The 25,846-nt window shown below is 45.1% G+C and overlaps 1 protein-coding gene across 2 annotated transcripts in view; it reads left to right on the top strand.

Moving 5' to 3' along the window:
* LOC132383353 (C-type lectin domain family 18 member A-like) overlaps positions 1 to 25,375 on the top strand; it is a 71,391-nt gene extending 46,016 nt beyond the window's left edge. For both annotated transcript variants that reach the window (XM_059954249.1, XM_059954254.1), the window contains 7 exons: positions 2,060 to 2,167; positions 7,802 to 7,894; positions 11,009 to 11,115; positions 17,732 to 17,861; positions 18,273 to 18,369; positions 21,016 to 21,107; positions 22,613 to 25,375. In XM_059954249.1, coding sequence (XP_059810232.1) covers positions 2,060 to 2,167; positions 7,802 to 7,894; positions 11,009 to 11,115; positions 17,732 to 17,861; positions 18,273 to 18,369; positions 21,016 to 21,107; positions 22,613 to 22,641 — 656 coding nt within the window. In that variant the 3' untranslated portion in view covers positions 22,642 to 25,375. The remainder of the gene's footprint in view (positions 1 to 2,059; positions 2,168 to 7,801; positions 7,895 to 11,008; positions 11,116 to 17,731; positions 17,862 to 18,272; positions 18,370 to 21,015; positions 21,108 to 22,612) is intronic.
* The last annotated feature ends 471 nt before the right edge of the window (positions 25,376 to 25,846 follow it).

The raw sequence follows: 25,846 nt of genomic DNA, 5'->3' as shown, positions 1-25,846 counted from the left end.
ATAAATCCTGCCTCTGAAGTAAGACTCACTGGGCTATAATTTCCTGGGCTATCTCTATTCCCTTTCTTGAATAAGGGAACAACATCTGCAACCTTCCAATCCTCCAGAACCTCTCCTGTCCCCACTGATGATGCAAAGATCATTTCCAGAGGCTCAGCAATCTCCTTCCTCACCTCCCACAGTAGTCTGGGGTATATCTTGTCTGGTCCTGGAGACTTATCCAACTTGATGTTTTCCAAAAGCTCCAGCACATCCTCTTTCTTAATGACTATATACTCAAGCTTTTCAATCTGCTTTAAGTTATCCCTACAGTCACCAAGATCCTTTTCCGTAGTGAATACTGAAGCAAAGTATTCATTAAGTATCTCTGCTATCTCCCCCGGTTCCATACACCCCATTCCACTGTAACTCTTGATTGGTCCTATCATCTCACGTCTCATCCTCTTGTTCTTCACATACCTGTGGAATGCCTTGGAGTTTTCCTTAATCCTACTCGCCAAGGCCTTCTCCTGGCCCCTTCTGGCTCTCCAAAATTCCTCCTTAAGCTCCTTCCTGCTAGTCTTATAATCTTCTAGATTGCTTTTATTACCTTGTTGGTCATGGCCTTAATTATTAAGGGTCCTATCCTTTGAATAACCAAGATTTAACAAAGCAAGACACAAGCAAAGACAGTTGGGTAGAATTAGAGAAATAGAAATTGAATTAGGCTTCAGAGTGTGAGAGCTGTAAAATAGAATAATACATATATTCAAAGATTAGACAAGCAAAGATAACTGGTTTTAACGGAGACTTTTCTCATTGAGTCAAGCTGGGAAAAACGGAAAAATAGGATAGCTCTTTTAGTAACAAACTATACCAAACATAGTAATGGGCAGGCTAGGCTGAATTTGGTAATGAGCAGTGAACCTGGTTTTGTTAATATTCCAACAGTGCATGAGTATTTATATACTACTCATCATAATATCGCTGAGTTCAATGTAATGTTTAAAAGAAAGAAATTTGTAACAAACAGGTAACAGAAATCGAGATTATAGCAAGTCTGATTTCAACCCCATATGACATATACAGTCTACATAAATGAAGCAAAGCTATACATGGGTATATGATGCCAGATTGACAGAGTATTTTGAAATAAGATTTGATTCAACATCGAAGGAGGGGTTAGGAAAAGAACAGCCATGGATATGACACTACAAAGAAAAGTATGAATAGCTCAGTTTATAAAATTGTCGTACTATTTCTGGAAATGCAAAGAACAAAGTGACGTGGAATACAAGAGATTCTACGGATGCTGGAGTTCCAGAGTAACACACACAATCCAAAGAAACACACACAAAGCGTTGGAGGAACTCAGCAGGTCAGGCATCATCAATGGAAAAGAACAAACTGTCGATGATTTGGGCCAAGACCCTTCTTCAGGACTGGAAAGAAAGGGGAAAGAAGCCAGAATGAGAAACTGGGGGGAGGAGAAGGACTACAAGCCAGAAGATGATAGGCGAAACCCGTGACATGGAAGATGTGTACAAAAGGAGAGAAAGAAATTACAAGGAATATTAAAATCAGAGCCCTTTGTGTAGGAATTAAGGTACAGAAAAGAAGGGAGGAAGGGTGTTAAGTATTATGACCCCTTTGAGATCTGTTAAGAGTGATGTTATGAATGACATTGAGGAAATGCGGCAACATTCGAGGGAAAGATAGGATCGTAAGGAAGCCAGTGTTGACCCAGGGTAGTTTGACGTAACCTCTGAGAAATACTGCACCAGAGCTGAGGCATGTCAGATGCAATGTCATACTATAGCTCCTCTGCCTTTACAGAAGCATTTGGAAAATCTCTACAGTATAGGAGCAGGGGAATGTGACCAACGTCATTAAGACAGCGATTAACACTTTGCTGTTTTTGGGAGTATACTGGACATAAGTTGCAGCAATAATTCTGACAGTACATGAATAACTTCAGTTAAGAATGATTCATTTGATGATGAAGGGACTTTGAATTTATGTAGCACCTTCCATAACCCTGTGATATTTCCAAACTTATCCAAGAAATCTTCTCTTGCAGAGGTGCCAAGGAACCCTTGTCGGATGAGTTGTGGGAACAGAGGCCAGCTGAACATGAGCTCATGTCGATGCGAGTGCCTGCCGGGATTCACTGGAAGGTATTGCCAAGGTAAGAGAAATAGCAAAGAGGGGCCCAATTTTCTCCTCGGATGGTGCAAACGGGTTGTGCAGCGGCTGTTGCTTCTTTCTCACTGTTCCCGACGCCTGGATTCAATCCCAACCTCAAATAGTGTCCGCATGAAACTTGCACATTCTCCCTGTGGTCACGTGGGTTTCCCCCGCATGCTGCAGTTTCGTCCCACGTCCCAGGGTACACTAGTAACTGACTAATATAAACCACCCCGAGTATAGGTAAATGGCAAAATAATCACGGGGAAATCGACGAGCATGTTAGAGAGAATAGGACCGATGAGATTGGCTTGATGAGAGCCAGCATAACCTGGTTGACCGAACGGCCTCCTATATTGTAGTAATCAAATAGATATGTGTTTATTTTCATCATTTCACAACCTCAGATCTTAGTAAGCCCCTTAAGTGAATATTTCATTTCACTATTAAAGAGCAGGAAACTCTTACTTTGAGCTTGGTCAGGTCCTCCAAGCACATGTATGGTAATAAGTGACCCGATAATGGATCTGTAGGTGAAAGAAAGCTGGGACCCAGGGAGGGCTTCCTCGCTGTTCGAAGGGATCTTTTACCTCTGTGAGGTCTCAGTTTAATGTTGTATCAGCAGGCTCATGGAACACATCTACCTGCAGTTTCCCCTCCAGCTCGTTCACCATCCACACCTAGAAATGCTGGGGTCGTCTATTGTGTCCCGTGCTCTGATGTGTCCTCTACATTGGTGAGATCCATTGTAAACTGGGGGGGGGGGGGGCGGGGAGGCTGCTCCATCGAGCACCTCCGCTCCAACTGTCAAATGCAGAACCTCCTGGTGGCCAAGCATTTTAATTCCCATTCCCATTTCTGTGCCAACGAGTCGATCCATGGCCTTCCCTTGTGCCAAGATGAGTCCACCTTCCAGGTGGAAGAGCAACACCTTATATTCCATCTGGCTAACCTCCAACCTGATGGTATGGATTTCGATTTCTCCTTCTGCGATGATCAAATTCCAACCCCTCCCCTTCCTCTGTTCACCACTCTGATCTTTCACTTCTACTCACCTGCCCATTACTTCCCTCCTGGGTCCCCTCCTCCTTCCCTTTCTCCTCTGGCCCACTCTTCTCTCCTATCAGATTCCTCCTTCTCCAGCCCTTGACCTTTCCCACCCACCTGGCTTCATCTATCATCTTCCAGCCAGCTTCTTTCCCCTACCCGCACCCCCCACCCACCACCATCTTATTCTGGCACCTTTCCCCTTCTCAGTCCTGAAGAAGGGTCTTGGCTCGAAATGTCGACCTCTTACTCATTTTCATAGTTGCTGCCTGACCTAGTGAGTTCCTCCAGCATTTTGTATGTGTTGTTTTGGATTTCCAGCATCTGCAGATTTTTCGTGTGTGTCATTGCTATTCCTTGTATTGTTCTGAAACTCCTCCCCAGCTATAGTGTGGGAGTACCTATGTCAAAAGGACTGCAGCTCAGAGGCAATTGGGGATGGGAGGCTACACTGACATTGCCAGTGGTGCCAACGTCTCGAGAAAGCCAGGACATTATCCTTGTATTTCTGGACACGGCCATGATTCTGAACTCTTCTGACTCCAAGTACCACCCATTACATGTACCTGATCCGAAATGTTTAGTCTATTGATTGGAATTCAAAAATAATAAAACTTGACAGAAAACAGTTTGTTTTAGACAATAGACAATAGGTGCAGAAGTAGACCATTTGGCCCTTCGAGCCTGCACCACCATTTTGAGATCATGGCTGATCAACTACTATCAATACCCGGTTCCTGCCTTGTCCCCATATCCCTTGATTCCCCTATCCATAAGATACCTATCTAGCTCCTTCTTGAAAGCATCCAGAGAATTAGCCTCCACTACCTTCCAAGGCAGTGCATTCCAGACCCCCACAACTCTCTGGGAGAAGGTTTTTCCTTAACTCTGTACTAAATGACCTACCCCTTATTCTCAACCCATGCCCTCTGGTACTGGACTCTCCCAGCATCTGGAACATATTTCCTGCCTCTATCTTGTCCAATCCCTTAATAATCTTATGTTTCAATCAGATCCCCTCTCAATCTCCTTAATTCCAGCGTGTACAAGCCCAGTCTCTCTAAACTCTCTGCGTAAGACAGTCCAGACATCCCAGGAATTAACCTCGTGAATCTACGCTGCACTTCTTCTACAGCCAGGATGTCCTTCCTTAACCCTGGAGACCAAAACTGTACACAATACTCCAGGTGTGGTCTCACCAGGGCTCTGTACAAATGCAAGAGGATTTCCTTGCTCTTGTACTCAATTCCCTTTGTAATAAAGGCCAACATTCCATTAGCCTTCTTCACTGCCTGCTGCACTTGCTCATTCACCTTCAGTGACTGATGAACAAGGACTCCTAGATCTCTTTGTATTTCTCCCTGACCTAACTCTACACCGTTGAGATAATAATCTGCCTTCCTGTTCTTACTCCCAAAGTGGATAACCTCACACTTACTCACATTAAACGTCATCTGCCAAGTATCTGCCCACTCAATCAGCCTATCCGTCACCCTGAATTCTCCTAACATCCTCATCACATGTCACACTGCCACCCAGCTTAGTATCATCAGCAAATTTGCTGATGTTATTTTCAATGCCTTCATCCAAATCGTTGACGTAAATTGTAAACAGCTGTGGTCCCAATACCGAGCCCTGTAGCACCCCACTAGTCACCACCTGCCATTCCAAGAAACACCCATTCACCGCTACCCTTTGCTTTCTATCTGCCAGCCAGTTTTCTATCCATGCCAATGTCTTCCCCCAATGCCCTGAGCTTTGATTTTACCCACCAATCTCCTATGTGGGACCTTATCAAATGCCTTCTGAAAATCGAGGTACACTACATCCACTGGATCTCCCCCGTATAACTTCCTGCTTACATCCACAAAAAACTCCAACAGATTAGTCAAGCATGATTTACCCTTGGTAAATCCATGCTGGCTCGGCCCATCCTATCACTGCTATCTAGATATGCCACTATTTCATCCTTAATAATGGACTCTAGCATCTTCCCCACCACCGATGTCAGGCTGACAGGTCGATCGTTCTCTGTTTTCTCCCTCCCTCCTTTCTTAAAAAGTGGGATAACATTAGCCATTCTCCAATCCTCAGGAACTGATCCTGAATCTAAAGAACATTGGAAAATGATTACCAATGCATCCTCAATTTCCAGGGCCACCTCCTTTAGTACCCTAGGATGCAGACCATCTGGACCTGGGGAATTGTCAGCCTTCAGTCCCATCAGTCTTCTCATCACTGTTTCCTTCCTAATGTCAATCTGTTTCATTTCCTCTGTTACCCTATGTCCTTGGCCCATCCAAACATCTGGGAGATTGCTTGTGTCTTCCTTAGTGAAAACAGATCTAAAGTACTCATTAAATTCTTCTACCATTTCTCTGTTTCCCATAACAATTTCACCCAATTCATTCTTCAAGGGCCCAACATTGTTCTTAACTCTCTTCTTTCTCTTCACATACCTAAAAAAGCTTTTGCTATCTTCCTTTATATTCCTGGCTAGCTTGCGTTCGTACCTCATTTTTTCTCCCCATATTGTCTTTTTAGTTAAGTTCTGTTGTTCCTTAAAAACGTCCCAATCATCTGTCCTCCCACTCACCTTAGCTCTGTCATACTTCCTTTTTGTTAATGCTATGCAATCTCTGACTTCCTTTGTCAACCACTGTGGCCCCTTTCCCCCCTTAGAATCCTTCCTTCTCCAGGGGATGAACTGATTTTGCACCTTGTGCATTATTCCCAAGAATACCAGCCATTGCTGTTCCACTGTCTTTTCTGCTAGGCTATCCATTCAGTCAACTTTGGCCAGCTCCTCCCTCATGGCTCCATAGTTTCCCCTGTTCAACTGCAACACTGACACCTCCGAGCTGCCCTTATCCTTCTCAAATTGCAGATAAAAACTTATCATATTATGATCACTACCTCCTAATGGCTCCTTCACTGCAAGATCGCTTATCAAATCCTGTTCATTACATAACACTAAATCCAGAATAGTCTTGTCCCTGGTCGGCTCTCGTACAAGCTGCTCCAAGAATGCATCCCGTAGGCACTTTACAAGCTCCCTATCCTGGGGTCCAGCACCAACCTGATACTCCCAGTTCACCTGCATGTTGAAATCCCCCATAACTACTGCGACATTACCTTTGCCACATGCCAGTGTTAACTCCCTATTCAACTTGCACCCAATATCCATGCTACTGTTTGGTGGCCTGTAGACAACACCCATTTGGGTCCTTTTGCCCTTACTGTTCCTCAGTTCTATCCACACAGACTCCACTTCTCCTGACCCTATGTCCCCCCTTTGCAAAGGACTGAATCTCATTCCTCACCAACAGGGCCACCCCATCCCCTCTGCCCACATTTCTGTCCCTATGATAGCACGTATACCCTTGTACATTCATTTCCCAGGTCTGATCTCCCTGCAGCCATGTCTCCATTATCCCAACAACATCATAGTTACCCATTCGCACCTGGGCTTCAAGCTCATCCGCCTTATTTCTGACACTTCGTGCATTCAGATATAGAATTTTTAGCCCATTTCTCCTCTCTCTGTTTGAATCGCTGCCTATTGTGCTTAACCCAGCTCCCCGAATTCCCATCTGGCTATACGCCCCGAGAATTTTGTTGTCCTTCCTAAATTTACTTATTCTTTCAACACATTTAACTCCATGTTCCGTCAGACCATCCCTCTGTACATGTGTCCTCCTTATCACTTGTTCCACCTCACCTTTCTCTACTACACAGTTAATATTCCGGAACCGTGTAGTCACCACCTGTCCTTTATTCTTCCTCTCGCTATCCTCTCTCACATTCTGGATCCCCACCCTCTGCAAATTTAGTTTAAACCCCCCCCCCCCCCCAAGAAGCACTAGCAAACTTCCCTGCAAGAATGTTAGTACCGCTCCAGTTCAGGTGTAAACCATCCCTTCGGAACAGATCCCACCTTCCCTGGAACAAAGCCCAATTATCTACAATGCTGAAGTCCTCCCTCCTGCACCATCCTCTCAGCCACATATTAATCTTTATAATCTTTCTGTTCCTTGCCTCACTCGCACGTGACATAGTAGCAATCCTGAGATTGTTACCCTGGAGGTCCTGCTCTTGAGCTTCACACCTAACTCCCTGAACTCCCTACACAGGACCCCCCTCACTCAACCTCCCCACATTGTTGGTCCCTACATGGACCACAACATCTGGATTATTGCCCTCCCTCTCGAGAATAACCTGCACCTGACCTGAGATGTCTCAGACCCCGGCACCAGGGAAGCAACATACATCCGAGACTCCAGATCTTCCCCACAAAATCTCCTATCCGCCCCCCTGACTGAAGAATCCCCTATCACTACTGCTCTCTTCTCTTCCCTCCTTCCCTTCCTAGTCGAGGGTCCAACCTCAGTGCCAGAGACAGGACCACTGCAGCTTGTTCCTGGTCATCCCCACCAACAGTATCCAAAACGATATACTTATTTTTGATGGGAACAGCCATTGTTTTACTGGAGTTTGGCCAATGTTCAGGGATCTGCTCCTAAGTGAGTGGGAATAAATTGAACTATTGCATGTCTCCCATTACTCTGGTGCCTGTTCTTTCTCCCAGTCAGGTGCAGCCTGCAGTGTATTCACGGCAAGTACAGAGAAGAGGAGTGCTCCTGCATTTGTGACGTGGGATATGGCGGTGCACTGTGTGGGGGTGAGTCCTGACTTTCACAGCAATCTACAGACTGAAGAGAGAACAAAACTCACTGAGTGAATTGCGGTGACAGGCACCTGTCAGTCAACAATTGTCCGTGGATGGCATCTGCTTGGATGCAACTCAACTGCTAGGCCCAGTGTTCAGATCGGCGTCTAAATTAGAATTACACTGAAGTGTTACAAACGCCAATAGAATGGTTTGAGGTGGAAAGTGGAGGTTATGCTTAAGGCATCAGGGTGGTATTAGATGTTACAATTAATAATTAAGATTGATCTTGGGTTTTATGATTAGAGTTAGAAAGTCAGGTACCCAATTTCCCTATAAAGTATGTCTGTCTGTCTTATGTTTGAAGGATTTTAAGAGAAGGGCTTCAGATTTGGAGTGATGTGTTTTAAAGGTTTTGGATTAGGGTCTTAGTTTTAGAACTATTGTTAGCTTTAGGGGTTAGGGCTAACTCTCAAAAGGCTTTCTCTATGTCAGTGATTTAAAATAAGCATCGGCTGACACCTATCCCTTCATATACAGTAGATTCTGGTTAATTGGGACGCATTGGGATTAGTGCATTTTGGCCCATTTAGCTGAAGTTTCATGGAAATAGGTATAAAAAAAGGCAAACTACTGTTTGTAACGAATAATGTATTTATTTGGAGTTGGAGTAACAAAAAATGTATTTATATGAAATACAGAACAAATTAGAACACTAGCAATACCACTACAGTAATATAAAATTGTGTACTAGTTCCTAACAGTTATCGATGAAGGAATTTGTCCAGTGTACGCTGCCTTGTAGGGTAATTTTTTTGGCTAGTGTCAAATCTTTTTGCACCATCTTGGCAAGGGTCTGAAATCTTTTTAAGTCAAAATAAAAAATAAAACTATCAAATATCGCTGCTTTTTAAATTGGCGTCTGCCAGCCGAAATGAATAACATAACACAAGCACACACAACTGATTCTATTTAAAAACTGTTTGCTCTAAGTATGGTGTAGTGTCTAAGTATGGTGTAGTGCAACTGTCTTCTGTCCCAATTAAGCGGTATTGTGTCCAAAATAAACAAAGGGGATCCCAGCTATTTTCTTGATTGGTTTTTGTTCTTTAGGAATTGTCCCAAATAAACAGCTACTCCAGTTAATATTCGTGGAGTCCTCTATTTGCCAGTCCTGATTAAGATCTTGACCCAAAATATCGTCTGTCTGTTTCCCTCCATTGATGCCCGAGCTTCTCATTCCTTCAGCTTTATTTGTGATTTCCTGCATATGGGGTAGTTTGACATCCTGAATAGACCAAGATAAGAGCACGGCAGAAAAACACTGTTTGTAGACTGTGTAAGACTCCTGTCCATAATTCCTTTCACTCCATTTGAACTAGTAGTCAGCGGGCCTCTTCACTGTCGACCGTAAATGTGCTCACTGAATTAGAAGTGCTTGGCATCCTGCAGTGGAATGGTTGGTTCCCACAGAGCTGTTCACTGATTATTGTATTCAGAATGCAACAGCTCTGAGCCCAAGGTAAAGAGGACCGTGGATATTCAGTCATTTCTTTATGGAAGGTCAGTAACTAAGCTGTACTAAAATAAAATATTAAGAATTCTGTTTGGAGACTGGAAAATTATGAAAATGAGGAGCATCTCACTCCAAAAAAAAGTGGTGGAGGAACATACAACTGCAGCATCTGAAATACATTTGGATAGGTACATGGATAGATAGAAGTCTAGTAGACTGGACAAACATGAAGTGCAGGAGGAACTCAGTAGGTCAGAGAGCATCTATGGAGAGGAATAAACATACCATGTTTCGGGCCGTGACGCTTTATCAGAACTTAAGTTTTAAATCAAGGTTCCTAGCCTTTTTTTATGCCATGGACAAATACCATTAAGCAAGGGGTCCATGGACCCCAGGTTGGGACTCCATTTTAGAGGAATATGCAGGCTACTAGACAAATGGAGAAGACATCGTGCTTGCCATTGATGAGTTTGATTAAAGGGCCTGTTTTCATGCTTTGTAACTCTTTGACTAACTCTAGCTAGAAAGCTATTAGGCTAAATACAGACATAGTTAGGCAGTATTTTCTCAGATGGGAGAACATTCCTCTCGAAACGAAGGGTCTCAACTCATAATGTCAACTCTCCATTTCCCTCCACGGTTTCTTCCTGACCCATTGACTTCACTCACTCCGTCACTGAACTATTCCCATGACCTATGCACTCACTTTCAAGGACTCTTCATCTCATTCTCGATATTCATTTCGTATTATTATTAATTTGTATTTATTTGTTGTCTTTCGCACATTGGTTGTTTGTCCATCCTGGTGGGTGTGGTCTTTGATTCTATTATGGTTATTATACTTACTGAGTATGCCCACAAGAAAACAAATCTCAAGGTTGTATTTGGTGACATATATGTGCTTTGATAACAAATTTACTTTGAATTTTGAACTTCCTGGATTGTTTTGTGTGTTGACTGTCCAACCTTGCTGGTTTGTTGCAGTATCTGTCTGCTGCCACCAGAGGGCTCTCAGAGAGCACTGGCTCTGGCTGAAGACAGCCTGTGTGACAGCTCCTGCTGTCAATATTTAGCAGGAGGACAGTCAAACATTAAACAGCTTTCTGTTTGCCATCTGTACTCTGCCACATTGGCTAGACACACCTGGTGCAGAGTGTGTCGGGTGGGTTAACAGATCAGTAAGTAATTGAATGAATGCATTGCAATAAGGCTAACATCGCGTCGTCCAGCAATGACTTGCGTCCTCAGGTCCTCCTCAGATGCTAAACATCAGTCGATGTTTGATTGAGCCATGTGGAGAGAGGTCAAGACAGTGGACAAAAAGCAAAGCCAAAGACCTCGGGTGTAAAGGGCGGAGTGAAAAGTTTTATTTTAAAATCCAGAGGACTGAAGGTACAGGGATCACTGATGGAGTAATGGGGCATTCATTAGTGACTTTACAGCAGATTCAGCAGCAAGAGAGGCTGTTCTTTCCGTAGTGTCCTCTCTTTGAGGGAATAGCGGATTACCTTATTGGCTAAATGTATTTGAAAGATTAACTGCACCTAGGCTAAGGGGAAGTTAAATTCAAGGACCTCAGTATTAATTTGTGCCTGGCTTTCCTTTCCCAGAAAAAATGGAGTTTCCATTCCATACTTGTGATATGCGGATCGATGGGGACTGCTTCATGGTATCTCCAGAAGCAGATACTTACTATGGAGCCAAGAATAAATGTCAGGTAACAGACCTGAATAAATCAAATACAACATTACCTCAGGAAAATTTTGTATTTAGCCTCCTCATCTCTCTCAAGGAGAGATTGATGCAACTGTGCGGAGGGAAGTTGTCTAACAGGAGTATTTGATGAGATGGTGCTGAAGAACTGATGGGGCAGCTTAGAGGGAGCTTTACTCTGTATCTGACCAGGGTAAGGTAACTAGAAGTGTTTGATGGGACAGTGTAGAGGGAGCTTTACATGGTACCCAACCAGTGCTCCAGGACTTCTGATGGGACAGTGGAAAAGGAGATTTATTTGGTAGCTAGCCTCTAAAAAAAATGGTTCTGTCTCAATTCTGCTCATCTGACCTGGAAGTGGTCAAGTGTTGTCCATTTTATCTGCTGAGGGAGGTCTCCACCATCATCCTGGTAGCAGGGTATATTCCACCCCCTGCTAGCCTCAGGCAGACACTGGTGGAGCTGAGCACCTTGATCAGCACCCACAAAGAGCCAGGAAGACACCTTCATGTCTTCCCTATCATCTTGGGAGATTTCAACGAGGCCAGCTTGAAGAACTGGAACCAGAGGTACCAACACTGTTACACCACCATCAAGAATGCTTGCTGAGCCATCCCATGCCCACACTGTGGAAAGTCCAATTACCTGGCCGTGTCTCTACTCCCAGCATACAGGCAGAGACTGTATGCTGCAACACCAGCTGTGAGGACAGGAAGGTGTGGTCAGGGGAGGCAGAGGAGTGCCTACAGGACTTCATTGAGTCAGTGGACTGGGCAATATTCAGGGATTCAACTTTGAATCTGAATGGATATAGCACAGTTGACACTGACTTCATCAAGACCTGTGTGGGTGAGTGTGTACCTTTGAGAACATAGAGGACATACACAAACCAAAAGCTGTAGATGAATCAGTAATCTGCTGAGGGATAGTTCTGTGGCATTTAAGACCAGTGATCTAAAACTATACAAGAGGTCCAGGTACAACCTATAGAAGGCTATTTTAGTAGTAAAACCACAATTCCTATTGAAGTTGGAGATGGAGTCGGATGCACATTACTCTGGTGGGGTGTGCAGGCCATTATTTCCTGCAAGGTGAAACTTAACATCGTGAATGGCTGTGATGTTTCACTCCCAGATGAGCTCAATGCCTTTTATGCTCGCTTTGAAGGGGAGAATAAAACTACATCTGGTGACCCTGATCTCTGTCTCGGTGGATGACGTCAGAACATCTTTCAAGAGGGTGATCTCTCTCAAGGCATCAGATCCTGATGGTGTACCTGGTAAGGCGCTGAAAACCTGTGCCAACCACTGGACATTTCAGTCTCTCACTGCTGTAGTAGGAGGTTCCCACGTCCTTCAAAAGGGCGAGAATCGTACCAGCGTTGTCAATGACGTTTGCCCAATTACATGCACGTCCACTGTGAAGAAGTGAGTTGAGAGGTTGGTCGTGGCTAGAATCAACTCCTGTCTAAGCAAGAAACTGGACCTGCTGCAGTTTGTTTATTGCCACAATTGGTCTACGGCAGATGCAGTCTCACCAGCTCTCCACTTGGCCTTGAATCATCTGGACAATAGTGGTTGATTACAACGAAGTGTTCAACATAATCATACCCTCGATTCCAATCAAAAAGCACTGAAACCTGGGCCTCTGTACCTCCCTCTGCAACCAGATCCTTGACTTCCTCACCGGGAGACTACAGTCAGTGTGAAAGAGAAATAACATCTCCTCCTCACTGACAGTCAAGGACACGTGCTCAGCCCACCACTCTATTCTCTCTACACCCATAACTGTGTGGCTAGGCACATCTCAAACACCATCTATAAATGTGCTGATGACCCAGCTGTTGTTGGCAGAATTTCAGATGGTGGCGAGGAGATGTACGGGAGTGAGATAGATCAGGTAGTTGAGTGGTGTCAGAACACGGTTGCACTCAACATTAGTGAGACCAAGGAATTAACTGAGAACTTCATTAAGGGAAGGTCATGGGAACTCCTACCAGTCCTCATCGAGGGATCAGCAGTGGAAAGGGTGAGCAGTTTCAAGTTCCTGGGTGGCAACATCTCTGTAGATCTAACCTGGGCCCAGCATATTGATAAAATTACAAAGAAGGTACAACAGTACCTATATTTCATTGGGAGTTTGAGGCGACATGGTATGTCACGAAGACTCTAATAGATTTCTACAGATGTGCTGTTAAAGTCCCCCATGATAACAACCCTGTTATTTTTGCACCTTTCCAAAATCTGCCTCCCAATCTGCTCCTCGGTATCTCTGCTGCTACCAGGGGGCCTATAGAATACCCCTAGTAGAGTCACAGCTCCCTTCCTGTTCCTGACTTCCACCCATACTGACTCAAAAGAGGATCCTGCTACATTACCCACCCTTTCTGTAGCTGTAATAGTATCCCTGACCAGTAATGCTTCCCCTTCTCCCCTTTTTCCCCCCTCTCTATCTCTTTTAAAGCTCTGAAATCCAGGAATATTGAGAATCCATTCCTGTCCTGGTGCCAGCCAAGTCTCTGTAATGGCCACTACATCATAATTCCATGTAAGTATCCAAGCTCTCAGTTCAACACCTTTATTCCTGATGCTTCTTGCATTGAAGTACACACACTTTAGCCCTTCTACCTTACTACCTTTATACCCTTTATTCTGCTGCTCTTTCCTCAAAGCCTCTCTATTTGTTAGATCTGGCTTTACTCCATGCACTTCTTTCACTGCTCTATCGCTCCGGGTCCCATCCCCCTTGCAAATTAGTTTAAACCCTCCCGAATCATGCTGGCAAACCTACCAGCAAGGATATTGCTCCCCCTCGAGTTCAGGTGCAACCCATCCAATCTGTACAGGTCCCACCTTCCCCAGAAGAGATCCCAATGGTCTAAAAATCTAAAACCCTGCCCCCTGCACCAACTCCTCAGCCACACATTCAACTGCCATCTCCTCCAGTTCTTACCATCACTATCACATAGCACTCTCAGCAATCCTGAGAACGCCACCCTTGAGGTCCTGTTCTTCAGCCTTCTGCCTAGTTCCCAAAAGTCACACTTCAGGACCTCATCCCTCTTCCTGCCTGTGTCATTGGTACCAACATGTATCATGACTTCTGGCTGCTTTCCCTCTTGTACCAGGATGTCATGCACCCGGTCAGAGACATCCCAGACCCTGGCACCCCAGAGGCAACAAACCATGCGGGTGTCCTTCTCAGATCCACAAAATCTCCTGTCTGCTCCCCTGACTATAGAGTCTCCAATGACGACAGCTCTCCTCTTCTCCGTCCCATCCTTATGCACCACAGGGTCAGACTCAGTGCCAGAGGCCCTGCCACCGTGGCTCACACCTGGTCGGTCGTCCTCACCAATGGTATCCAGGACGGTAAACTTATTATTCAGGGGAATGGCTACAGGGGTGCTCTACGCTACCTGCCCACTCACCTTCGCTTTCCCCCCTCTGACTGTCACCCAAAGACCATTTTCCGGCAGCTTAGGTGTGACTACCTCCCTGTAGCTCTCATCTATGACTGGCTCATTCTCCCTTATGAGTCGAAGGTCATCCAGCTGCTGCTCCAGATTCCTCACACAGTCTTCCATATCACCCAGCCGCATGCACTTCTGGCAGATGTGATTCTGCGGGAGAGGGGAGTTCCCCCAAGACTGCCACATCTCACAGGAGAGGCACATCACCATCTCAGGATGCATTGTAAAGACTAATAGGGAACAAACTCGTCCTCCGCCTCTTCTCGTCAAAGCCTCAAATCTCCACTCCTTCACTGGCCCACTGACTCACTGGCTGCTTTCCACAGGCCGCTCAAGCTGCAACATGGTGGGCCGAAGGGCCTGTACTATGCTGTGGGGAGCATTCAAACTCACTGCATCAGCGTTGGGTGTGGAGGAGCCACTGCACAGGCTGCAGGAGGTTGCAAACTGAGCCAGCTCCATCATGGACACTAGAACATCTGCAGAAGATGGTGCCTCAAGAAGGACCCCATCACCCAGGACATGCCCTCTCCTCATTGCTACCCAGTGGAACGTAACACACTGCCTTTCCAGGGAGAGCTGGGCATCCACGTGTCCTCTGAAGGAGGACAGGCAGTTGGCTCAGGTATTAATTAGCAGCTGCTGCTCCTGACCTATGAAGTGAAAGTCGAGTTTATTGTACAAGAACATGCTTTTACAGATGCAGTGAAAAACATTCCTACAGCTTAGTCACTGGCACCTAGAATCAGATATACAACGTCCTGCTCTACTGTGGCTGAGCACAGCTCCAATGCCATATTCAAGTTAGCTGATGACACCACTGTCGTGGGCAGAATCAAAGGTGGGGACAATTCGACATATAGGAGTGAGATTAAAAATTCTGGCTGAGTGGTGCCACAGCAACAACCTCTCACTCAGTGTCATCAAGACCAAGGAAGTGATTATTGACTTCAGGATGAGGAAACTGGAGGTCCTTGAGCCGGACCTCATTGGAGGATCAGAATTGGAGAGGGTCAGCAACTTTAAATTCCTCAGTGTTATTTCGGAGGACCTGCCCTGGGCCCAGCACGGAAGTTCAATTATGAAGAAAACATGGCAGTGCCTTAACTGCCTTAGAAGTTTGCGAAGATTCGGCATGATATCTAAAACTTTGACAAAATTCTAAAGATGTGTGGTGGAGAGTATATTGACTGGCTGCATCATAGCCTGGTATGGAAACATCAATGAATTGTTCCCACAACCTATAGACTCACTTTCTCGATATTTATTGTTTATTTATTTATTATTTCTTCTTTCTTTTTGTAATTGCACAATTGGTTGTCTTTTGCACACTAGCTGTCTGCCCTGTTGGTGCAGTCTTTCATTGATTCTGTTATGGTTTTTTATTGAGTATATCTGCAAGACAGTGAATCTCAAGGTAGTATATGGCGACCTATATGCACTTTGATAACAAATTTACTTTGAACTTTGATGAGAAAAACAAGTAATGTAATTCCTTACAAGAAAGTTAACAATTATACCAATCCATATTAGTGTAAAGTGGTCAAAGTTTTACTTTGCTAATGAGGTGATTAAATTTATGCAAATTGGTTCAATGGCAAAATGGTTGAGGGAAGTAGCTGTTTTTGAACCTGGTGCCTTGTGGGACTTCGAGCTTCTGTACCTCCTGCCTGATGGTAACTGCAAGAAGATGGCATGGGCTGGATGATGGGATCTTTGATGATGGACATTGTCTCGTGCAGATACTGCTGAATGTGGGGAGGGATGTGCCTGTGATATATTGGGCAGTCTGGACTCTCTGCAGTGTAAGTTCCTGCGCATTCAAATGGCCACCTCAGCCAGACCCAGCAGTTGACGGGTGAGGAGATCAGGCAGCAGCTGTCGAGGGACTCGTGGCCATCCCCAATCCCACACTGAGTGTCCAAGGGTAGGGAAGGTGTGTCTGAAATGAAACCAGAACTTGTGGAGCAGCGTTTACAGATACTCTTAAAAGGGGCTGCAACCTCTTGCATTCTACATATGAATGGAACGCTGACACCCCCAGGCAACAGAAATAGTAGGTGGCCTGGGAATCTGTCACCAAACCTAGAAAGCTGTCACACCAACGGCTCTGTGCTACACTTACCACCCCAGGTCCCTGATTCCTGATGTAAAGTGGGGGGGGGGGGGGAATGTGATGGTTATGTACCTGCACCCCATCCCCCCCCCCCCCACCACCCACCGCTGCCAGTTGGCACAATGAATCAGACTGCAGAATAGTCCAGGTCAGTCCATATAGGAATTCCACCCCACCCCCATGAAATAGAACAGAGTATTTCTGAAAAACAGTTCCTGTTGTGTGGAGCCAGCTCCCGATGGAGATTCCGGGGCCTGGACCCAATGAGAAATCCCAGCGGAGCAGGATGGAATTACCCCCACAGCTGGTGATCCCACCTGACAGCCAGGAGTGATTGATGGGACAGTGTAGAGAGAGCATCGCTTTGTTTCAAATCCGTGCTGTCTATGCCCAGGCGGGTTTGTTAGGGCCCGGGCCGTGCAGAGGGAACTGTACTTGGTTTTTAGCCACTTCTCTTTTTTAACCTGTCCCCTAATTTATGCAATCCTGCTCTGGCAGTATTTGATGAAGTATGCCATATACTTTATTCCATACCAGTGTAGGGTGCAGAACTGCACTCAGCTCAGGTCATTTATCTGACCTGAGAGCATTGAATGGGAAAGTAAAGTGGGTCGTTTACCCTGTATCTAACCCCTATCTGATTGGACACCAGCACTACTTCATATGTAACTAATGCTAGGTTTGATGGAACACTGTAGATATGGCATTATATCTAGCCTGGACCTGACCAAGAGCTTCAGAAACACTCTGTAGGCTGGAGCCTCATTTGTAATTGACATTTTAGTGTTTCTGACATTTGCTGTTTCCATAATGAAATAATCTGATGTTCCGAACAGGTTATATATGAAGAGAAGAAACCCCCCCCCCCCTATGTTCTGAGCCCACACTGATTAAAATTCAAGTGCGCTCCATGAGAAATTTTAAGTGATCAGCTAAGTTTGTATCCAGCATATGGCATGCCTAGATTGACCTGTGGCGATGCATGTTTGCCAACCTTTCCTGATTCATTATTGTTCTTGTGTTTCTGTCTAGGAGCGTGGCGGGATTTTAGCACAAGTCAAAAACCAGAAAGTACAGGATATCCTGGCCTTCTACCTGGGGCAGCTGGAGAACGCCAATGAGGTTACCAACCCTGACTTTGAAACACGCAACTTCTGGATTGGTGAGCTGCCGGGCTCAGGTTATCTGCCGGACGCTATCCGCATACTTCCATTCCATTGCTGTCACTGTCCACAGCTTCAGCGATAGTGAATGGCAGGAGCACTGGGGGATAAAGGTTACTGAGTGATGGGGGGGGGGGTAGTTGGATTAATAGAAGGGAGATACAGTCAGTGGCACAGTTTGGCAAGGAGAGAAGATACTGAGTGACAGGGTGAGAGAGAGAAATTAACACCATGGAAATATGGTCAGCGTCAGAGGGAGAGGGGTTACTGATTGAAGGAGGGAGCTAGATTAACACCGGTGGAGGTTTTGTCAATACTGCATGATGCTGGAGGAGAATGATTACTAACAGGGAGCTGGATAAAGGTGGTGATTGAATCACTGAAATAATTTGATCATTTGCTACTTGTAGGCTTAACATATAAAACGTCGAAGGACTCGTATCGTTGGGACACCGGGGAGATTCCCTCCTTTTACAGCTTTGCGTTTGGGCAGCCGGATAATCAAGGGTGAGTTCAGCAACCAGTGCCTCTTTTAATAACTCTTCACTGCCTTGAGTGAGCCGGCGGCAGCTCACAGCTTTGTGAATCATTCTGCTGTAGTAATATTACCCAGTGCGGGCTTTGCTGTTGTTCTGGGGAAAATGGAATCCCAGTGTCTAGACTGGGCATGGACCTTCCAGAATTGTGAGACTGACAGCACTTTGCAGCGTTTGGGCCAGGATTAATCCTAGTTTTAACAGAAAAGGAACATTCAATGAAATTCAGTTCAATTCCTGTTTAATTGTCATTCAGCCATATATGAATATTCATGACTACAGCCAAACCAGACAGGGTTACTCCAGGGCCAAGGTGCAAACAAAACACATTACCAACAGTCACACCCAGCACAAAGCACGCAAGGCACGTGTAAAATAGAAAGATACAGCCATGCAATATAAGATTTCAAACTTGAGCCATCCAACACCACAGAAATATGCAGATGACCACAATAGAGCTTGTCTTCTGCCAAACGAACACTGGGGGGGGGGGGGGAGCGGTACCGACTCTGGCTTGGACGCCACGGCACAGCAGCCGCGGTGGAACACACCGGCTCTGACAACTCCCTCCTGGCCGCTGTGAACAGGCGACACTGAGGCTGCAGGCCCTGAGTTCCATTGAATGCCGCAGAAAACTGCAGTCGACCACAATAGAGCTTGTCTTCTGCCGAGCGAACACAGGCGGGGGTAGGGGGCAGCACAGCCTCCAGCCTGGATGCTGCAGCTCACTGGCTCCAACGCCTCTCTCCTGGTGGCTGGAAATAGGCTATACAGTGGCTTTGGTCCTAGACCGAGGCCATGCAGCTCCCCTGCTAGCCGCCCCTGCTCACTGCCAGAAAATCAGTGAATCGAACTTGTGGTATACCACATTAACAATGTCCAAACAAGCTTCGCAATCACAGGAAAAGCAACCAAGGCGGTTACCCGCTATTAGACTGTAAGCCTCCTTTGACTCAGACTGCAGCATGATGCTCAGCTCCTTCGTTTTCTCGGCCAGCGAGCTGATGGGGTAGACCTGCACTGTTTTAAGTCGTTAATGTATAGCAGTATCTTGCTGTGACTGAATGTGCCGCCATGCTACCAGAAATCCTATTGAGATTTAAGACAATACTTGCAGAAGCAGTACAATACACTGCACAGCCACTGTTGTCACGGTTACATCACTTTTACAGTGATGGGATATGCTGCCATTTACATATTAATACAATGCACTTAGATGCACCTGGTCTTAATTGAGTAGAATCGCTGTGCAATGCATTCACATTAGTAGAACAAAACCAATAATACGCTCATGCAGGAATGGAATACAGGTCTCCCCCGCTATCTGAAGGTGCTCCCAGACCCAAAAAATATCCTACCAAATCAAACCAAATAACACGAACATAATAAAAGCAGAAATTATATGATAAATATACAGCCTGTATGAAATAGAAATATTGTATGTACAGTGTAGTTTCACTTATCAAAATCGGGAAGACAGCAGGCCAAAATCGATGTGGAGAAAAAATCGGCACATACACGCCTACGCACGTACACGCATGTGCACGTACATGCCTATGCAGTACATGGATACACATGTACACGCATGTGCACACAAGGCTTCACGGTCATTGTAGTCTTTCTCGGGGTAAACACACGTATAAAGTGAGCGTCTTTTTTTGTAAGAGTGAAAATCCTCTTTGGTTAGCGAAAACAGGTACTAATGTAGGTCTTTCATAACAGCGAACTGTTGAAAAGCGAACGTTCGAAAAACGGGGGCCACCTGTAGTGTCTGTGTGCATAATAATTACTGTGAAGGACAAAGTGTCTTTTCACAGCAATGGAGCTACCTCCGTGCATGGCGCTTACTGTCCTGGAGAACTGGACCTCTGCACAATATCTGCAGTAATGGAGCTTCTTACTCTATGCTATATTTTCAGTACTAAGTTGCAGCATTTACAGTACTACCGTACAGGAACCAGGTCCCTGTGTAGACAGTATGTGCAATATTGAAACAGTGCCCATGCACAATACTTACCACAATGCAACCCTGTCTTGACGTAGAGTTTGTACAACAGTGGAGGAGTGCCAAGAACTTATAGTAATGTAACTATCTTGATGCATAATGGAACAGTGTCTGGTGCTCATTATTTATTGTGATGGACCTGCATATAACTTGCTGGCAGTATTGTCCTTGTCTACATTGTTTACAGTAGAACATCTGAGCATTATGTGACCGCAAATGTTCTTTAATGGGTCAGTAATGTTACTAGGCAGAGTATTTACAAAATATTCCCACATTGTAATTGCTGTAATGACTCTCTACAATCTTAGCAGCTGTGCTTCCTTGCACAGTACTCACCATAAGGTCCCAGGCCTTTTTTTTAAATTTTAGCTTTTGTAGATAAAGTCTTTGCAGCAATGACTTTGAACAGTATCTTCAGTGATTGATGCTGCTCGGAACAGAATTACTGATAATATCATTGTCCTCAATTCAGTGATTACAGTGTGTAATAGGACAATTTACCCAACACGGTACCTACAAAAGTGGAACAGTCCCCTTAAACAGTGAAGAACCGGGGAGGGTATCTTATGTATTCCTTCAGTTCATTATCAAAACCCTGTTTTGTTTGAGCAGGTTTGGAAACTGCGTCGAGCTGCAAATCTCCAGTGCATTTAATTGGAATGACCAGCGCTGTAAGACTCGTAACCGATACATCTGCCAATTTCGTGAGTATTGGCGTTGGGCACACTCACGCAGTGGTGAGGTGAGGTGTGTAGGTAGAGGTTTGGTATGAGGGAATGGAATTTGGCAACAAGCCACTTCCAAATGCCAAGTGCCTTTAATCCCAGGGGAGCTCTCTGTGTCATTAGGTGTTGATAGTTCACGTGGGCCCAATCAATATGTAGCTCGACATGAGGTCTTTTCAATGAGATTAGAGCCTGACGTGATTGGCCTTCTAGTTTCCAAGGTCCACGTCAGTGATTCAGTTAACCCAAGTTTCTGGGTGGCCACGATTTTACTCCTTCATAATTACTTTTCTTTGCCATTAAAATGCTGTCACTAACTCATCCTAAAGCATTTCAAGGGGGTTTTAAAGATGGAGAATGAGTGGCATTATGAGAAGTCTAAATCCTCCTTTTTAAAGGGAATCTACCCTTCCAATTCTAGGCAGCTGTTGACTATAAACCAGTGTCTTTCCCCACATCGTGTCTAATCAGTAAACATGTTCCTAATTGTGTTAGCATTGTAAAGGTGTTACAGGCTTTAATCCATTAAGATCATCTGGCAGTTCAGCTCAATGCCAATCTTGGCTGTTTCAGTAACACTCTTGCTTATGAGCGAGTCCCCAGCATGTGAGTTGATATGTCTACCTAATGTGCCAAATACAGGAAACAAGCAGATGCTCCAGAGCAGAATCAGGACATCAGCTTTCTCTCAGATTATTTTTATTTATTTAGAAATACAGACCAGAATAGGCTCTCCAGCCCTTCGAGTCGTGCTGCAACCCTCGATTAAACCCTAACCTAACCACGAGACAATTTACAACAAACAATTAACAATGTCCTTCCTTCATCCCCCCCCCCCCCACTCTCTCTTTGAGTACATCTTTGGACTGTGGGAGGAAACCTGAGGGAAACACACACCTTCCATGGGGAAGATCCTTACAGAGGATGCTGGGATTGAACTCCGCACTCCGAGCTGAAATGGCGTCACGCTCACCACTATGCTGCCCTGGACTAGGCGGCTGAGAGTGACATACCTCGCAGCATCTGGTAACCTCGTGCTGTCTCTGTTCTGGGGACAGGAGGGTTGCTGTCTGCGTTGCGCTTACTCCTTCACGCGTGACTGACCAGCGCAGGTGAGTGACCTCTGCAGCCAGTGACAGTGATCAAGTTTGAAATTATTGTCATCGGCATACATACCCAGGGTATAAACAAGCTGGATGAACTCAGCAGGTTGGGCAGCATCTGTTGAAACGAGCAGTCAGCGTTTCGGCCTGAGACGAAGGGTCTCGGCCCAAAACATTGACTGCTCGTTTCAATGGATGCTGCCCGACCTGCTGAGTTCATCCAGCTTGTTTGTATGTGTTGATTTGACCACAGCATCCGCAGTGTTTTTTGTGTATACCCAGGCTATAAGCACCAGAAAATAATCAGCTTTTTGCAACAGCGGCAACAAACATAAAGCAATGTACATGTAACATAAACCAGTATATACTTTATGTTTCCAGGAGAAGAGCATGTCGCGCTGTGGGAATGAAGGATCGAGTCAGATGTGTTTCCACGAGGGAGTAAAGAGGCCACCCTTCACTTTGTTCCTGAGCTCCACTAACCACTACAGTAGTTTAGTGACTGGGATCGTAGGTTTGCAATTGTGTTGAAAGTCAGGTTTATTTTGTGGCTAATTACTGTTCCAGTCCTCTTGAAATTGGGCAGGTACTGTACTTTGGATTGTAAACCCTGTTATTAATGTACAAGGGGACTTGTTCCAAAGGAAAGGAGTATTATGTAAGAGGTCCTGGTGTTGTTCTGATATAGGAAGCAGGGTTACTGCAGTTTAGTGATCTCCTAGGTAGAGCATTGTTAAAGCCAATATTCATTAGAGTGCCAGTTCTCAGGACTATCTTGCTGATGAATACTGGGGTGGAGGTCAGTGCCTGACGCTTGCACAAGGACACCTCCTGGTTTTGGTCATGCCCGGTTGCCCAGACCCTTGCCACAGGGAGAACAGGAGTGGAATCTGCCGTGTGAGTAGATGGGTTGTCTTTCACTGGTCTGCCATTGCTTGCATGGTGGTGGGAGCCCCTTTTGCTTTCTTATTTTGCTGAGACCGAGATGCTCCCGAGTTCAAAATTCTGGAGTTTGGGTCGGGAGGATGGGAGGGTGGCGGGTGAGGTAAAGATTCACCTTAAAAGATGTGTTTCATCTTCCTCCCTCCTCCCCCCCCCCCCCACTCCTTCTCTGGGTGCATTAAAATCTAAACAAAAATTGCAGATGCTGGCAATCTGAAATAAAAGTAAGTGCTGGAAATGCTCACTGGTCAGTCAGCATTTTTGGAGAGAGATGTGTCTGGGTGGTGAGTATACATAGCTGCACTGTGGGATCTGCTGGTGTGGAAGCATGATCCTTGCCCCTTCCAGCTGCAGCTGCATTGTCATCTGCGATACATTGAAAGGGCAGGCTTACGCACACCGAGAAGACTGTACCAAACCACTATTCAATAAACTAATGAACTGAATGTCGTGCACTATGTTGTATTTATAGCAGGCCTCTTTAATGGTCAGAAGATGTTAAAATCTTATAAAATTGATATTGAAAATGGTATTGTGCAGAAATTCACCACATTGCAGCCATTTCCATCTTTACTGAAAACCGAACTGACAGTGAGTGACATGTCAAGGAGCAGAAGGAACTCGCCAGGATCCATTTGACTGGATATCCCTTGCCTTTTCACCACATCCCCAAATCATGTCTATGTCCAGGACTCCACCTAATTGACTCTCAAACTCATCTGGTCAGTGGCCTAGAGTTGGTACACGGCATCTGAACACATCTTGTTCTCTGATAGAGTTATGGAGTGCAGGAGACACTGAACAAGGCCTGTAGCCCATTGTGTCCATTCTGGTATACTGGCTACCCAACCTAATCCCATCTTCCAGTGTGTTTGATCCGTAGCCTGACAGGTCTTTGTGTTGTTTAAATGTGGTTAGGGTTTCTCACCTTGAGGCACTGAATTCCAGTCCTTCATTGGCCATTAAGTGAAAACACATTTTCTCATCTTTCCCTTAAATCGCTTTAAATTTTTGATGCCTCAGATCAAGGAAACAATTCCTTCAAGTTTATTCTGTTTATGTCCCTGGCCCGTCTAGTCTTTCCTTATTGCTAAAATGTCCATGTCCTGGAAATATCTTCATGAATCTTCTCTCCACCCTCTGTGGTGTCGTCATCGAACCATGTAATGTGACCAGAACTGCATAAGGTACTTAAATAGTATCTTAATCTAGAATATCCAGCTGTTCTTAAATTCTGTATTTTACCTAATAAAGGAAGGTTTTCCATATGCCTTCTTAACCACTTTGGTGACCTGTTCTGCTTTTTAAAAAAACCTAAGGGCACATTAATTCTATTGTGTTGCTTGTATTTACTGTGCTTGCCTGCAAGAAAAGGAATCTCAGGAATTTATATGGTGAAATTTATGTACTTTGATAATAAATTTACTTTGAACTTTGATTCTGCAAGGTCCATGTATTCCCTAAGCCACACAATAACTTATTAAACATTTGACTAGTATGTGTTATGCCTGCAGCCCTCTCCTTTGTGAGAATCGCAAGATGAGTCAGGTTGAGTCAGGAGACCCAGGAAATGAGCAAGAGACGTGCAGAATGTCTCGTTCCCCCGGCAATATAAAGCTACAGGACACGGCCATTGTCTCTTGAAGACGAATTTGTGGATTGAGATACTATGCTACATGAACGCCTTCAGGCAAAGTGGGCTGGTTGAGGGAGGGATTGCATCACCCCCAACCTGATTGACACCTGCGACCCTGCGAGTCAGGATAAAAGAGGGTCTGTGGGAACAGCCCCTCAGATGCACCAGAAGAAACCCTATCGCTCCCGTAATAGCAGGAAGCCATTTGAAGGAGGCCACGTGCGTTCAGTTCCGTCGCCTGGGACTGGTGGCTGGTACCACGTAAAACGGCTTTTAGCTGACAACGGGGAAACCAACTCCTCTGACTCAAAGGATTGGCATCATAAAAGACCTGGGCAAGTTATACCGTCTCTCTCTTAAACCCAAAACGCTGCAGCTTGAACGAACTAACAGTGACTTTTATACTTCCATCGGACAATACATTATCCCCTAGACAACGATAGAATTATTTCTTATTGGTTATTATTAAACCCGCACGTTTAGATTTAGTATTGACCACGTATATTATCTGTATGTTTGCATTAATCTTATTTTTGTGCCCCTTTATCAATAAATACTTTTAAAAATAGTACCATCAGACTTCAATGGACCTCTCTATCTTTGCTGGTAAGTGACCCAGTTACGGGGGTTCGTAACACATGTTAAATCTCTACAAGCATAGGTCATACTTTAAATTCCTCCTGCCAGTTTTCTGTTCAACTGAGTGGGTCATCCATATTCTGAAGCAGGAAGTTTTCCTCCTCCCTGACAACCACACGTCCAATTCTGAAAGTACACATGCTCCCCATGCCATCTCTGGGTTTGCTGGTCTACATTGGTGTCTGTTGTCAAAATGGAATGAAGTCTGTTCTGCAGGGCTACCATGCTTGGCTTTATCATGGGTTATAACCAGACATTTTCTGCTCACATATAGTAAAATGGGACAGATTGCTATCCAGTTTGTTAGAACTGCTTCATTGCAATTTTATTTTGAAATGAATCAGCCTTCGTCACTCCCTGGCAACAGACTGGTGGAGAGAACAGAACTACATAGAAAG

The sequence above is a fragment of the Hypanus sabinus genome, chromosome 2, assembly GCF_030144855.1.
Source record: "Hypanus sabinus isolate sHypSab1 chromosome 2, sHypSab1.hap1, whole genome shotgun sequence".
In the NCBI taxonomy this organism is placed as follows: Eukaryota; Metazoa; Chordata; class Chondrichthyes; order Myliobatiformes; family Dasyatidae; genus Hypanus; species Hypanus sabinus.
This window is presented reverse-complemented; position numbering and strand designations above follow the sequence as displayed.